We start from the raw sequence: 14,676 nt of genomic DNA, 5'->3' as shown, positions 1-14,676 counted from the left end.
CCAAGAGGAGACCAAAGCGACAACAGTCTGGATTTAAAACAGCTCCCTCCTTCTGAATCTGGGACTCGGTCTTAAAAGGGAAAAAAAAGAAAAAAAAAAGACCAGCCCAGCCAGATTCCTGTTTAAAGACTGTGCTGTTTATGTTAACTAAACACTGTTTATAGATTCTTGTCCCTTCGGACCACACGTAGGAGGCCAAAGGTATCCCAGACGTGCTGCACTGTGTGTTCCTCGCACGTCCCCTCGCACAGGCCCTGACTTGGCTGGAAATTTCACATTTCACCTCCCCTTCCAGGGGTGAGGTTACCCGCGAGTGCGAGACAGCAGACAGAGGTTTCAGTGACGCAGAAGCTATCAGTTCATCCGCCCTGATCCGTGTCTTTGGGAAATTCCTGTGAGTTCTTTGTGGCTTCTCCCAGCTCAAGCTCCTGGTTGGGACGCCCAATGGAGGTGACTCCAAAGGGGACCGGGGGGATGGGTAGGAGCCCCAGGACCCAGTGCGGGCAACAAAGGCTTTTGCTGGACCCAGAAAACGGCTCTTGAGCAGAAACAAAAGGGGCTAGGGCTTCGGTTCTCTTGTCCCCTCCGCCCCGCACTCCGTGCTCCTGCGAAGGGACTGTACACGGGACAGACTGCACAAAAGCTGCCGTGAGCTCCTGCGTCGCACCCGTAAACTTACATCAGAAGGACACAACTTCTTGTTTTTCTGTTGATCTGCCCATTAGTAAGCGGAGGGGTTTGAAAAATACGGGCTCTCTCTCACCCAGACCAATTCTGAAACTTGTTTCCACAGGCAAACGACGTGACCAGTGCTCGGTCGGAGACGCAGCTCAGTTATCTACCCTGCGATACCTCTGCGTGCCGCACAGCTTCCCCACGGCTGCGCTGTCTCGGTTCCCTTCCTTCTTATGATGCCTGAGGCTACGGGTCAGTGCGGGCGGCACCTGTACTGAGGGACGAGGACAGACAGGGAAATGTAGACGGACAGGCGTCGCCGTGACTGTAGATCTAGATATGGGTCACAGACACAGACAGAGACACGTACCCGTGGGCAGAGGGAAAGCCCGTTGATGGACTATCCTAGTGACAGAGGAGAGGGCCCCTAGAAACAACTAACAGGATCGAGGGGCCTCTACTCCCAAGTGTGGAGTCAGAAACCGTCTAATATTCTTTAAACGCAGACGAGACAGGGTGCAGACTCTACAGAAAGGGTGCGATGGAAAAACAGAATAACGTCTTCAAAAGAGCACGGCGAGGAGCCTCGGGGTAACGCAAAAAACAACGTGTTTCGGCCGCTGGCGCCGCACGCCCCACGCCGCACGGAGGAGGCGCGGCTGTGGCTCAGCCCAGCACAGACGAAAGCCGCGGGCCCCAGCCGTGCCTGCGTCCCAGCCAAGCGCAGGAAGAAGCACTGCAGAGAGTAGCACGCCTCTCCCGCCCCGCTCCCGCAGGCGGCCAGCTCCCCCGGAGCTAATGAGCTGTCCCCACACGTAGGCGACACCTTGTGCTAGGGCATCTATAAAACAACGACCTGTCTAAACGCCCATGGAATTTGGACTTCGGATATCAGCGCCAATATCGTTGGCAGAACCCTCTCAAACAAAGCCCACCGGCCGTCGCTCACATCAGCTCCCCGCGGGTGAGCGGCCCGAGCTCACACCCGCGGGACGAGGGTTCACGGCAGTCAGTCCAGAAACACGTCCCACTGGTCCCCGGCTAAAGGTAAACCGAGCACTGGCCTGCTCAGGCCCAAGTGGGTGGTGGAACAGACCGCGTCGCAGGTGGGCTCAGAGAACCGGGACCAGAGCGGGCACGCCACAGGTCCCGTCCAACCCCGCGTCCCCCCTGGGTCCCCATCTGGGTGGCCTCGCGTCCTTCGGAGCGGTTTCCATGAGATCGGATTTCCAAGTGGGCGACGCCCTGTCTTCACAGCAGATGACAGGCACCCACGCCAGTCCTGACGTGAGGAGAACTGACAGGCGAGACGCAGGTTCCCGGCCACAGCGCCCGGGGGAGGTCGGCCAGCAGGCACAGCTCGGAGCACGCAGCCTGGGAGCGGCCGGCGCGACTGGAGCCTGCCGCAGAGCCGCGCCGGCCCTGGGGTCCGAGCCGCAGCCAGGCTGGGCCGCTAACGGCCCTCACGCTCTCGCCACTCACCTCCTTCACTTCCGGCCAGCGGCTCCGTGCTCACCATGAGGTTGACGGTTGAACTGGCAGGCAATCTTGCGGGTTGCGGAGGTGGAGACTGAGTTTTCTCTATAAAAGAAACATACGTGCAGCGAGAAGGTAACTGGGAAACGGAAGGGCCGGGAACCCTGGGGACGAGGCAAGCTCTCCCCACTGATCAAGCCTTAGATAAGGGGGGGGCCGTGGTCGCAGGGGCGCGAGAGGCCTCCGCGTACACCCCCTGCACCTGCTATCTGCTAGGTCAACGCGCCTCACAGGGCAAGCGGGCAAACCTCCGGGCGGGGCACAGACCTTCCCCTTTTCCCACGGGACCTCCCCTGTTCCCCACCATGAAGCCAAGTCCTGGGGGCTGAAGGTTCTTTGGACCCTTGTCTGCGCGGATTACATGGAGCCTCAGGGATTTCCTTTCCTCAGGCCCAGTTCCTGCATCTGAACGGCCTGGCCCAGGGAGCCAAGAATGTGAGCCTCCCCCTCCACACCCCAGGGAAGGGGCTCAAGAGGAACAGGGGAGGGTCAGGGAAACTTAGAAAGGAGCAGAGGCACGGGCATCCTAAGCGAGGCTGGGAGGCGCGCGGGGCCGGGCATGGGCGTCGCAGAGGAGCCGGGAGAACAGCCGAGGGCCGAGGGCCAGGGCCGAGGCCAGGGCCCGAGCCCGGGGGCGGGGAGGGAGAGTCTGAGGCACTTTCTGCACGGCCATGGGTGCCCCGTGGCACCAGGGCAGCGATGAGACTCGTGGGCACTGCGGCTGCTCCCAAAGGAGCCAGCGGCTCTCGGCGCGCGCTCTGCCTGCTGAACGGGGTGGGGGCGCTGCGCCCCGGCCGGGTTCCAGGGGGCTTACTTCCTCCCTGGGGGCCAGGGCAGCACCCGGGCCAATGGATCTGGTTTCCTCCGTGAAGTGGCCCCAGGGCCCAAAGGGAGGGCGACAGTTCATGGGGAACCCTGTCCTCCCTTTGGTTCACTTGTGAAGTTGGGTACAACTAAAACGCCCGGGGTTTTGTTTTAACCTTGGTATTTCAGAACCGATTTGGTGAGTGGGAACTGTCCCCTCTGGCCCTGGCTGCTGTGGCTCCGTTGGTCGGAGCGTCTACCTGTAAACCGAAAGGTCGCAGGTTCGACTCCCAGTCAGGGCACACGCCTGGGTTGTGGGTTCGGTTGCGTTTCTCTCTCACATGGATGTTTCTCTCCCTCTCTTGCCCTCCCTTCCTCTCTCTCTAAAATCAATAAGCATGTCCCCAGGTGAGGAATAAAAAGACGACAACGAAGAAGAGTTCCCTCTATGTCCTGTCACTATTCCATGGACCTTTTACTTAAACAGACCATGTACTCACTTGTATTGAAAGTTCCGCGGTAGGTGGCCCGGACCTGCGACCTCAGGTAGCAGACCACCGTCACGTGGTACGTCTGCCCGGCCTGCAGGCCCCCCAGGATGCGGTCCGTGGCCGTGAGGTTCTGCTTCAGAACCAGGGACTGGTCGTGGGCTGAGGTGACGGTGAGGTCGTAAAAATAAGGGCTGGGGGGCTCCGGCCCCTCCCAGTGGAGCCTGGCGCTGGTCTCGGTGATCTCGGACACCTGCACTTCTCGGGGGGCCTTGGCTGGAAGAGAGATCAAAGCGCTGCGTGGGGCGAAAAGCAGAACCCCACATGACTGAGACAGGCTGGCGGGAGGGGAGAGCTGAGAGGCGGCGTCCGTGGGCAGCTGAGGGAAAGCTCAGGGGAAGCCGGGGACCGGTCCTTGCTCGAGTTCCCAGGGAATGTGGGCCTTCTACCTACCGGCCCGGGCGGATGGCATGTGAAATGAGGCACGGTGATTAGAGCTCCTGTTACTCATCCCTCGGGAGGAAAAAGGAGACACAACGCGCTCTTTTTCCTCCCGAAAATCTCCCTTATGAAGGAGATACTTGGAAAATCCACGGTCGGGTGTGCTAATCTCCAGCGAAGTGTTCAATACAGAGTGAGCCCCGTAACTTAAAATATATTAAGTCACGACACGTTAGGACGTGACATGAAATTCTTTTAAAGGAGCCTCTGCCTTCACCTTCCCTAGCACCTCCCAGCACCTGCTTTGAGGGAAGTCTGAACTAACGCATCTCACGAAGCCACCCAGCCCTGGGCTCTAACTCCGCCTGGAGCCTGTTTCCCCTCGGGCGGGGCCGGCACGTGGACCGGCCTGCGGGGACTGGCATAAGGCATCGCCGCAGCGCGCCGCGTGGGGCCTCTTTTCCTCGCGCTTCTAGCCGGACAAAGGCTGCAACGACAAGGCCCCGTCCGGACCGAACGCCTGCAGTCACACCCTAAGCGAGGCGGGTCCAGCCCCGCAACCCGAGCAGGGCCCGTGGCCCAGGCGCCAACAAGCCTTTCCTACCCCTCTCCCTGCCCACAGCGGGGCTAGAACCCTGCTCCTACTTAGAACTCGTCCCTTTCACTCATGACCCTGGGTCCCCAGGAGAGAAGGGTCGCGCCCGCCCGTGGACGTCCCAGAGCAAATATGGGGAGCGGGGCTCGGGTGGGGAGTGGGGGAGGGGAGGGACCCTCTCGCCCCCTCTTCGTCCCCAGCTCGCCGGCCTCCCATGGGGGAAGAGACAGGCCGCTTCCTCACGTAGAGAAAAGGTGGCGCTTTGACAAGTCTCTGCTCTGAACCGCACCTTTCAGACGCCCAAACCGTCCAGAGCTCTGCATCCCAGACCAATGACTAAGTCTGTTGCCTCAGACACCGGCTTGGAGAGACACCCGGGCCACAACAAACAAGGATGTCACAAGGCAGCAGCCCTGGCGGCCGCTTTCTTACCCACGGGCTTGGCGGCGGCCGTCCTGGCTGCTGGGGACTTGGGGGCCTCGGGCTTGGCGGGGGCCAGCCTGGCAGCGGTGGGGGGTCTTGCAGGCGCTGGCTTCACCGCGGCGACGGGCTTCGCGGCCACGGGGGGTCTGGCCGTGGCCGTCTTTGGGGCCTCGGGCCTGGCGGGCGCGGGCCTTGCCGGCGCGGGTCTCGGGGCGGCCGGCTTCGAAGCGGGCAGGTTTGCTGCGGCCGCGGGTTTGCTGGTGCCGGCCGCTGCCGGCTTTGCGGCGATCACTGTTTTGGATGTAGGACTTGACGTAACGTTATTCGGAGTGTTTCTGTTAAAACAAATTAAATATGGCTCCAGCCCATCTCTGTTTTTGCCCGCCATCTCAGACGGACAAACGCGCGGCCTAATGAACTTGGCAGAATCTGCTGTCTTTGCAAAATGCACGCCGCAGTTTTTATGTATCGCACGTGGTGCTGCGTGCACTGCGTTCCTTCGTCACAGCCTCTGTGCTGCAGGAAGTACATTAAACAGCATCAACAATAATAGGATCTTTGAAATGAAGCTGATGCCACACTAGAAATACATCTGACGCCTTATCTTCAGTTATAAAATAAAAGCAGAGAGGGCACAGAGACAATAAATACTGAAATGATGACCATTATTCTTATGGTTAACGAGAACCTTCAGTTAAGGACAACTCTCATGGAAAGAAAGGGTCCCCGCAGCGAAATGCTGTGTTGAGCTGCTAAAGTGCAAAGTCAGTCTGCACTTTCGCTCCTGGGGCGCACGGTATATTTTTGTTTGTGTTCATTTTTGTGTGTGTGGTTTTGTTTTAGGGGTTTGGGGTATTTTTGTTTACAATTTCTTTGCAAGGGCACAGGCCCAGCCCTTGTTCATTTGTGCCCTCACATGAACATGGGTTATTCTGTAGCTCTACCATGCTACGTGTCGGACGCAGCGTATTTTCAAGTTGCTAGCCTACAAATCCAGACACGAGGTTTGGTTATCCTGTCTTCCTAGGTCGGGCGGCGCCAACTTTAGGGAATGTTCTAGAGGAATTACAAAGATAATTCAGGGCCAGAGAAGAGGGGCTGGGACTGGCGTCGCGGCCGGAAAAGGGCCACGCTGCCCCCGGAGCGGTCCTCCGCCGGCGAGGCTGAGGCCTGGGGCGCCCACGCAGAAGACGAAGGCCAGAGCTGAAGGGCTTCCCGGGGGGTGGGCGAGGAGGGCGTGTGGGAGGAAGAGATGGCGCCGCCCCCGCCCCGGAGGTCGGCCGGGAGGGAGTCACACTGTTACTTTCCAAGGATGACTGCCACCCGCCCGTCACCTTAGGGCCACAGGCAGAACCCTCACCGCCCCCCGCAGGGCGCGCCCTGGCACCCTCTAGAGGGGCGCAGACTGACGGCGCGTGGCCCGCTCCCTGTTCCTGCCACCTCGCCCCTCGCCTGGCTCTCTGTCACACGGCCACGCTGCTGTCCCGCCCGCAGCGGAGTGGACACCACACATGCAGCCTGGCACGCGGCCACTGAGCACGCGCCAGGGCGCCGGCGCCACCGTGGGCACCGCAGTCCCTGCCTCCCTCTCACGAGTCCCCCGGGCCGGACAGGCACGTGGCCGCGTGTGCTACCACCGTCCCCTGCGCGGTTGCAGCGTTGCTTCTTTTAGGAAGATGTGGAGTCCACTTTTTGCTGAACGCATCCAATCCTCTATATGAAATCATGTCACCTCAGGGATGGCAGACGTTTTGGACAGAGGGCCTCACCGTCCCCATGCCCTCGTGTGATGTGACAGGTCCGCCCGCCAAGGGCGGCTCCCTTGACTCTCGCTAGGCTGGCCTTGGGACATGCTCTGACCGACAGCAGGGGCGGAGGTCACAGCGGGCCGGTCCTGGCCTAGGCCCCAAGAGGCCTTGCCGCCTCCGCCTGCCTTCTCAGGGAGCCCCGCCGGGCCACCAGCGGGCGCAGCCAGGCTCGCCTACCGAGGGTGAGGGGCCACGCGGGGCAGAGGTGGGCCGTCGGCGGAGGGCGTCCTGGCCGCCCGCCCGCCGCGGACGAGCGGCTGAAGGGAGCCCAGTGGGCCCCGGTGGGGCCCCAGCAAAGGCTGCCCACCTACAGGATTGCAAATTAAACAAACAGTCGTTTTAAGGCGCTACGTTTGGGGTCATTTGTTACACAACGAACAGTGGATACAACAGGTTCTTCTAAAAGAACGTCTCATGTGACCTTTGGGAGGTCACATGTTCTGCAGTTCAAGCCCTCACCCCGTAAGGTCAGGCACTGGCGTCCCCTCCAGCCCTGGAATTTGGGGGACAATTGTTATAATCACTTACACTTGCTTGTGACCAAATTTCATGGGATTCTTTGCCGGCTGGTCCCCTTGGAACCAATCACACTGTTTCCTCATGTCTGGGGACAAGTAAAACGCATTTTCACCTAGAAAGAAATAGAAAAATATATACATTTTAAGTGTATGTGAATCCCTTGCAAATTAAAATTAATCTGCTCACGGATTAAATGAATCGCATAGTAGGTGGTCTGTAAATATTTGTTAAATAGTTAATTCTTGTAGACAAGCTAAGTCCAGTAATTTTAAACATTAAGTACTTGATCCATAAAACATTTCAAGCCAATATCTCCTCTTTGGCAATATTTGCGCAATTCGGTTAAAGATAATATTTACTCAGCGGGAATGGGAAGGTAGGAATGAAAGAAAACTCAGGAGCAGAGTTTAGCACCCTCCAAGCTCTTGAACATCCGATGATAATCAAATTACTCTTAGTATTTTCCCAGTGCTGTGCTTGTCCTAGGTCTTCTGAAAGCAGGGACAAGGGCCCTGGGGAAGCTGCTGCCTGACCTTCGTTCCCCATTTTCTGCCCTAAAACGTTCGGGGCGCGGGCTTCCCCGTGCGCACGTCGTTTGCACGGCGCTGACCTTCCCCTGCATAAGAAGCTGCCCATACATGCGTGTTGACTCATGCTTCATACGCTCTCCCATGTGTTAAATGCCTTCCTGTGACAACTCCAGGCCTAGCGCGGGGCCAGGCTCGGGGCTGCGCAGGGGTCAGGGACACCCTTTCTCTAGGACCACGCAGCCCGCTCGGCCCACAGGCCTTGACGGATGAGCCACGGGCCACGTCACAGACGCGGCAAGCACAGCACCCGGGCTACTGACAGGCCCGCCGGGGGCCAGGGAGCATCCGTGGCGCGCGAGGTGACCGCAGTTAAGAGTTGGGGGCGAACGTGGGCTCGCTGCCAAAGCAGAAGTGGAGAGCGTGCTGTGGAGCCACGCCGGCGAGGACCCAGAGGTTTCCGGGTGTGAGGCTGGCGGCTGAGCCATGCAACTCCTTCTAGAAGCTTCCACGATGCCGCACCAGGAAACACGTCTGTGACATGCCAGCATATTACATCATGCATGACCCATCTGCCTGCCCGGACTACGCATCCTCAGGGACCCTGCCCATATGCCGGGAGGAGCCCAGTCCCATTTGGATCAATAAGCAAGTGAACATGGCAGGGTCCCTGCCTGCGTTCGCTGCCACCCCGGCAGCTGAAGGCGTGCCCGGGGCCCGGTGGGTGTTGACACCTACCTGTCGAATGAATGAGCAAGTCGGCATCTTCGCGTGAGGGGCCTTTCCCACGCCTGTGTCCCCCGCCCAAGAGCCCGAGGGTGCGGCCTGGCAGAGCCGCCCCCGGGGACCCCGAGGCCTGACGCAGGACTTACTGCTGATGAAGGACGGCAGCAGCCTCCCGAAGCGCAGGAGGGGCTCCTCGCTGAGCTCCGCGTGCTTCGCCACCAGTTTGAAGAAGACGTCGTTCGGCTCGCTGGCGAAGCTGTACACCTCCTTGACGTTGACCTTCTCGCCAACGCCCAGGATCACGAAGAAGTAGCCCTGGCACTTGGCCCGCAGGACGGCTCTCTGGGCCTCCAGCAGCTGCTGCCCCTGCACCGCGCCCGTCAGCATCAGGACCAGGACTTTGAGGTCCCGCGGGTGGGGCGCGCTTTCAAAGACGTGCTGTACGGTGTAGTCGATGGCGGGGCCCAAGGCCTGGGTCCCCTGCAGCTGCGTCACCCTGGCGCCCAGGGCGTCCAGTAGCTTGTCCTTGGAGCCGTAGTCAGTCAGGGAGATGGCCACCTTCACGGGGGCCACGCTGGCGTGGCCCGCGGACTCGTGGGACGCGAGCTGCACCACCGCCACCCGGGCGAAGTGCTGGGAGGCCCGGGGGTCAGGGCTCAGGTCCAGCTGCCGGACCAGGTGCCCGATGTACTTCTTCATCTCGTTGAACTGGGACAGAGTGGTGGGCTCGGCGCTGTCTACGAGGAACGCCACGTCCATGTCCACGTCGCTGCCTGCCGCCCGCCTATCCCTGAAGGCCGGCCTCCAGCTGCCCAAGTCGCAGGACGGGTCGATGTTGCAGATGTCTAGAAGGAAGTGCAGGGGCCCGTTTGTGTGGGGCTCCCGCCGCGAGACACAGAGCCTCAGGCCGCAGGGAGCCCGGGTGGCCGAAGCCGCCCGAGGGCTCAGGCGCCGGTTCGCCGCGCCCACCATGGTGGCTGCACTTCCGACTTCACCACGGAACGCTGACTCCGTAACCCAGCCAGTCAGCCAAAATCTGTTAGTGCGCCGTGGCACTGGTGTTAGAGAGGGAGGGAGGGAAGGAAGAAATGGGGAAGAAAAAGGAAAAGGGAGGGGAAAGGAGGGGAGGGGGAAGGGGAGGGGAGGGGAAGGAAGGGCCCCCACTTTTTTGCCACTCTTTGAAGAAATGTGCTCTAGAAAGTCCCAAAGCCAGATCCTAAAATCTGGGTTCCAACCTCAAGATGTAAGCAGCATCTGCTTCCTCCTTTATTACCTATAAGCGAGTCATTCCTTCCCTCAGACAAGTTCCGTTTGGGGGCTCTACTGTAAATACATAAACTCCTACATAGCGTCCACACCGGCAAATACCAGGCTCCGTGACTCAGCCGACGCGTGCCCATTTCATAGGGGACGACGGTTCCCCCAGGCGTCCGTCCGTGGACGGCACGCTCTGCGGCCGCAGCCGGACGGATGTGCGCGCTGCAGGAACCCCTTACCCAGGCAAATGTGGCAGGTCAGGACGTTCTTGAGGAAGTTCGTGAGGTCCCCCCTGGCAGGCAGCACAAGCGCGTGCCCCACTTTGGTGTTATTGACCTGTTCAAACAAAACGAAATGCTTGGGAGGAACATTCGTGATCTGCAGCTACTTGCAAAATAGACTGAATTAAGCCACACCAATAACACCAACTGCCCAGCAGATCAACAGCTTCTCGTTTTTTAGAGGGAGGGTCAGAGGAGGCGCTGAGTGTAACAGGAAAACGTGGGCTTTCCTCTGCGGGGGCGAGCCGCAGTTCAAATCCCCCCGGCCCTTCCTGCTGGATCCGAAGCAAAATTATGTCTCCTCTCCAGGGTTCAGTTTCCCCAGCTGTCAAAGGGGAGAATGGTACATTCTCAACAAGTTATCTGAAGGATTAAGTTAGATAGCCCATGCAAAGTGTCTGCTAGAGCCTCTACCAGACAGCAGGGGTTTAAATAATATCGCTATTTTCAGCAATGAACGCCATTCCTTTCTCCCTCTCCTGGGTCTAGAAAGGGATTTAATGACAAAGCAAGCTATTAAGTCATTTCCAGAACATTTGAAACCCCTGCCCACGCCAGCACACCATCACTCGCTGTTTATTTAGTGAGTAATGAAATTCCACGAACGAATGAATCATCCCCTTCCCAAACGTGCTGAAACTGCCGCCGGTAAGACGCACAGGTGGGTCTGCGTCTCTCAGTCCACTGTGTGCCCCCGACAGGGCGTGCGGCCGGTGGCCCAGCGCTCTGCACTCTGCCTGCCGGCGGCTGGGCTATTAGAATAAACCCCGAGGATTGGCGGCAGCGCCCCGGCTGCCCCCCACTGATGTGGGCAGTGGGAAGCCCGCGGGGTATCCGGTACGGAAGGAGAAGCATGGAGCCCGCCCCAACCTCGTCTCGTCTTTTGCAGCTGAGACGTCTAAGCCACGGGGAGGCGAGGGAATGAGCCGGACAGCCAGGTGGTGGGGACGGGGACAGCTGGCCCCGGCCTCCCCCACCCCGGGCCCCGGCCTGGGTTCACGCCTGTCACCCACTCCCCTCGAGCCGTGTGCCCGGAATTCAGGCCGACTCCATATGAACCGATTAAGTATAACAATGAAACACGTTGTTTAAGCAACAGCAAGGCAGCGCTTGTCTGCATCACAGGCTGATCTCGGGTGCCAGCCTGGCTGAGGCGAGGGGTGAGCAGTGCGGCACCCTGGGGACCCGGAGTCCCCGCTGTTTGGGAGCTGGCAGCCGGGAGCTGGCAGCCCTCCCGGGGCACCCAGGGAGGCCCGCTTCCAGCCTGGGATGGGGGGCCTTGGATCCAGGACCGGAGCCAGAAGCTGTCCTGGAAACCCCGGTGGGGCGTTCTCAGTCAGACCGGCCTCCTCCAGGGCCTTCTAGAAACCATGGGTCATGGGGACACCCTGGAGGGCGCAGGCACGCCTGGGAGCCCCCCCCCCCCGAGCCCGGGGAGAAGCGGGAGGGCCGCCGGCGCCCCCGGCACAGACCTGCAGAGCGTTGGCCAGCTGCCGGTCCTCCTGGCTGGTGAGGAACAGGGGCGTGATGTCCGCGTCCCACAGCTTCAGCACCGCCTCCCTGAGCTGCGGGGACGCCCGTGCGGGCTTGTTGCTGAAGAAGACGGCCACTCTCCTCATCAGGGGCCCATTCCTCATGCGCTTAAACGTGTTTCTGGCCACGAACGACATGGCGGTCTCCAGGCTCTGCTGCTTGGACGTCAGAGCCACCTGGAGGTTCCTGATCCTGTCCAGGAGTACGGACTTCTTCTTGGAGTCGGCAAAGCGGATCTCCGTGGTCACCTCATTGTTGTAGGTGACCACGGCCACGCGCGCCCCCCGTGGACAGTTGCTCTCCGCGATGGTCAGATCGCCCACAGCCCTCAGCAGCACGTCCCGCATCCGGCTGAACGCGTCCTGGGTGACCCCCTCCGAGGTGTCCAGAGCAAAGGCCAGCTCGGTCGGGAAGACGGGGCATTCCAGGGGCCCTGGGGAGCGGGGGGTGTCAGAGACGGGCCTCACTCACGGAAGGGGGTCCTCGCTCCTCAGGAGGGAGTCGCGCCGCGGAAGCCGACTTACCGTAGCAGCAGGCTAGAGAGGGAACAGAGAAGAGGGACGGTCACACCCACCGTGGGAGGCACACATGTGTGCAAATGAACGGGGCTGCTGACAGAGAAGGTCCTGTACTCACGGCATTTGTCTTTGATGCTCTGGACAAGGGCGCATTTCTTTAAAAGGAAAGAAAGAAGGTGTAAGGAGAGCAGACAAAAGACCCACGGGCGCTGGCTCAGGCTGCACGCACGCAACTTACATCGATCGAGTCGCCTCTGTTGCCTTTGGGTCCCTGGAAAACAAGGAAGGAGAGGCTGATGTGTGAGACACGGGGCCGGAGGGACAGGCTCAGCCCGGCGGCAGCTGCCCCGGGCCACGTTCAGCCTCTCCCTATGAATGCGGCTTGACCGCCCAAAGAGCAATGGAGGGAAGACTTTGAGGACAACACGGGGTTCCCCGTGAGGAGAAACGCTCCGCACCCAAAACACCGGACGCTCATCACGAACCCACACGTCGGAGCCCGCGTCCCACGCGACTCTCCCCTCGCGTCTGCTAGTTCACCTGCCCCGTTCCCAGGAGGACAGGGCGAAGTCGCCTAGTGCCCGTCCCTCCAGGAAGGAAGGATGCCGGCGGATTCTGCTCGGGGAGGGAGCCTCCCTGCCACGGCGACGGGGACCTCCCATGATATGCCCCGCTCGCTTGAACGCCACACGGGCCCGTCCCGTCTCGCCCCTTCACCTTTTCCCAGGTGGCTTCCCATTGGTAAGTTTTCACTCTGCGGCGAACCTCATCGGTTTCAACGTGGGGAGACAGTACGGGGGGATATTCAAGCAAGGAGACAGAGAGCCTAGTGCTGGGGAGGTTGGGGCGCCCCCCTGGCTCCGGCAGCCAGGTAACGAATGGGCTCCCACTGTGAATCATCAACCGGGAGTGCGCTGGGGGTCGGGGTTTACAGACCAAAGGAAGGGTTCCCCCAAACTGAGGTCTGACACAACGAGAGCCCGCCCGCAAGAGGCGTTTCTCTGCATTGTCTTTTGTCGGTCTGTCCTCTACGGGAGCCTCGAACTAGGAAACCGCACCAGGAAGTCGAAGAAGCAGGTTGCAACAAGCCCCAGGTGCGGGACGCCGCATGCCGGGGAGCTCTTCCCCCCACGGTGGTATTGGAAGGAAAGTGGTAGAAAAACACCCGCACAGCGATAGCAGCAAGAGTGCAGTGCACCGTCTTTGTGGAATGGGGATGGGGGATTGTTTGGGGTCCGGGTGTAAGGCATCCAGCCCGCAGGCCACTTGATCGGAAGGGGTAGGTACTTACAGATGGTCCTGGGTAACCGGGGTCTCCCTTCTGTCCAATCGCCCCTGGAGGTCCCGAATTTCCCTGCAAGGGGCAGAGCCAGCAATGCTCAGCTGTGTCAGAAGAAGGGAAATCCGCAACTGCCCCAGCTGGAAAGGGCGGCGAAGGTGGCGTAATGCCTTGTCCCCTGTCCCTGCCCAAAAGCCCTCTCTTTCGAGGGTTCTCGTGTCTCCAGATTCACATGTAAGGACAAGAGGCTTTCACAGCACTGGTGGGTGTTCTCTGGCAGGTCTAGGTAGGACAGGTGCTTGCCTGTGACCCACTGATGAGACTGTCCCCGAATGCCCGAGAGATCAGTAACTGACCACCAGTCAGACCGCTCTGTGGCGCAGACAACCAACCCGATGTTTTCAAACCCCGTCTCACGTGGTGACTGATGGAATTTGACTGTCTTTGCTGAGCAAAGCAACAGGACAGTTACGGTGAGTTAAACTATAGTTTCAGCTAAAAAAAAAAACTATTAGAAACCTTTGTCCGTATCCAGACTATTTGCTAATGCAAGACTCGGCGCAACCTTAAGACGATGCGCGAACGTCTGGAGGGAGTGACGCAGACCCCAAAGCAGCCAAAAGGAGCGGGGTCCCGGCAGGGCGGGCGGGAGCATGCAGCCTCAGCCCGGCTGGCCTCGGAGCCCGGACCCTCGCAAGCACGCACGCACCCCGCGACGCCCTGCTGACTCGCCACCGCATGGGCAAGGCCCCATCGGGCCACACAGGCTTCTGATGCAACTCGTCTGGGACCGAGTCCCCTGGGCGCCATGCTGCGAGCGGCCCGTGGACGGGTGACCCTTGCTCGAGACGTGTCAGAGGAAGGGGCTCCCAGGGCCGCCCCCAAAGAAGGAAACACAGACACAACCATGGGGCATCTGAAAACACCGGTCTTCGGCTCGGGGGTCCTCGCCTTCCACCCGAAGCTGTCACGGGCCAGGTGGCGGGTGAGGAAGGAGAGTGTCCACAGAGCCAGAGGGGAGGGCAGGGGGCTGGGGAGACGCCCAGGCCGACCGCTTCCCACGTGTGCTCACGCCCAACGCAGCTTGGCAGCCCGGGCGCAGGCTCACTTACCCTTCGGCCTCTGATGCCTTTGGGGCCCGGCAATCCCCCTGTTCCTGGCTCGCCCGGGATGCCCTGGAAGAGATCCAGCGAGCAGCGCATGAAGCTCTGGAACAGGAGGTGCCCCGGGGGCCCTGGGGCTCCTGGACCACACCCCCCGGGCCGC

At 60.3% G+C, this 14,676-nt stretch overlaps 1 protein-coding gene across 1 annotated transcript in view; it reads right to left on the bottom strand.

Moving 5' to 3' along the window:
• The window catches only part of COL6A3 (collagen type VI alpha 3 chain), a 70,523-nt gene that overhangs the window by 4,779 nt on the left and 51,068 nt on the right, over window positions 1-14,676 (bottom strand). The window contains exons 31-42 of the mRNA XM_054571233.1: window positions 14,523-14,585; window positions 13,423-13,485; window positions 12,370-12,402; window positions 12,250-12,286; window positions 12,138-12,149; window positions 11,553-12,046; window positions 10,039-10,135; window positions 8,689-9,387; window positions 7,299-7,401; window positions 4,952-5,297; window positions 3,516-3,774; window positions 2,158-2,256 (exon numbers count right to left, since the gene is read on the bottom strand). Coding sequence (XP_054427208.1) covers window positions 2,158-2,256; window positions 3,516-3,774; window positions 4,952-5,297; window positions 7,299-7,401; window positions 8,689-9,387; window positions 10,039-10,135; window positions 11,553-12,046; window positions 12,138-12,149; window positions 12,250-12,286; window positions 12,370-12,402; window positions 13,423-13,485; window positions 14,523-14,585 — 2,305 coding nt within the window. The remainder of the gene's footprint in view (window positions 1-2,157; window positions 2,257-3,515; window positions 3,775-4,951; window positions 5,298-7,298; window positions 7,402-8,688; window positions 9,388-10,038; window positions 10,136-11,552; window positions 12,047-12,137; window positions 12,150-12,249; window positions 12,287-12,369; window positions 12,403-13,422; window positions 13,486-14,522; window positions 14,586-14,676) is intronic.

This window comes from Pteronotus mesoamericanus, unplaced genomic scaffold, assembly GCF_021234165.1.
Source record: "Pteronotus mesoamericanus isolate MK-2021 breed Mesoamerican mustached bat unplaced genomic scaffold, CSHL_Meso_final contig_1018, whole genome shotgun sequence".
Classification (NCBI taxonomy): Eukaryota; Metazoa; Chordata; class Mammalia; order Chiroptera; family Mormoopidae; genus Pteronotus; species Pteronotus mesoamericanus.
The sequence above is the reverse complement of the archived record's forward strand: the minus strand, read 5'-3'. Positions and strand labels throughout refer to the sequence as shown.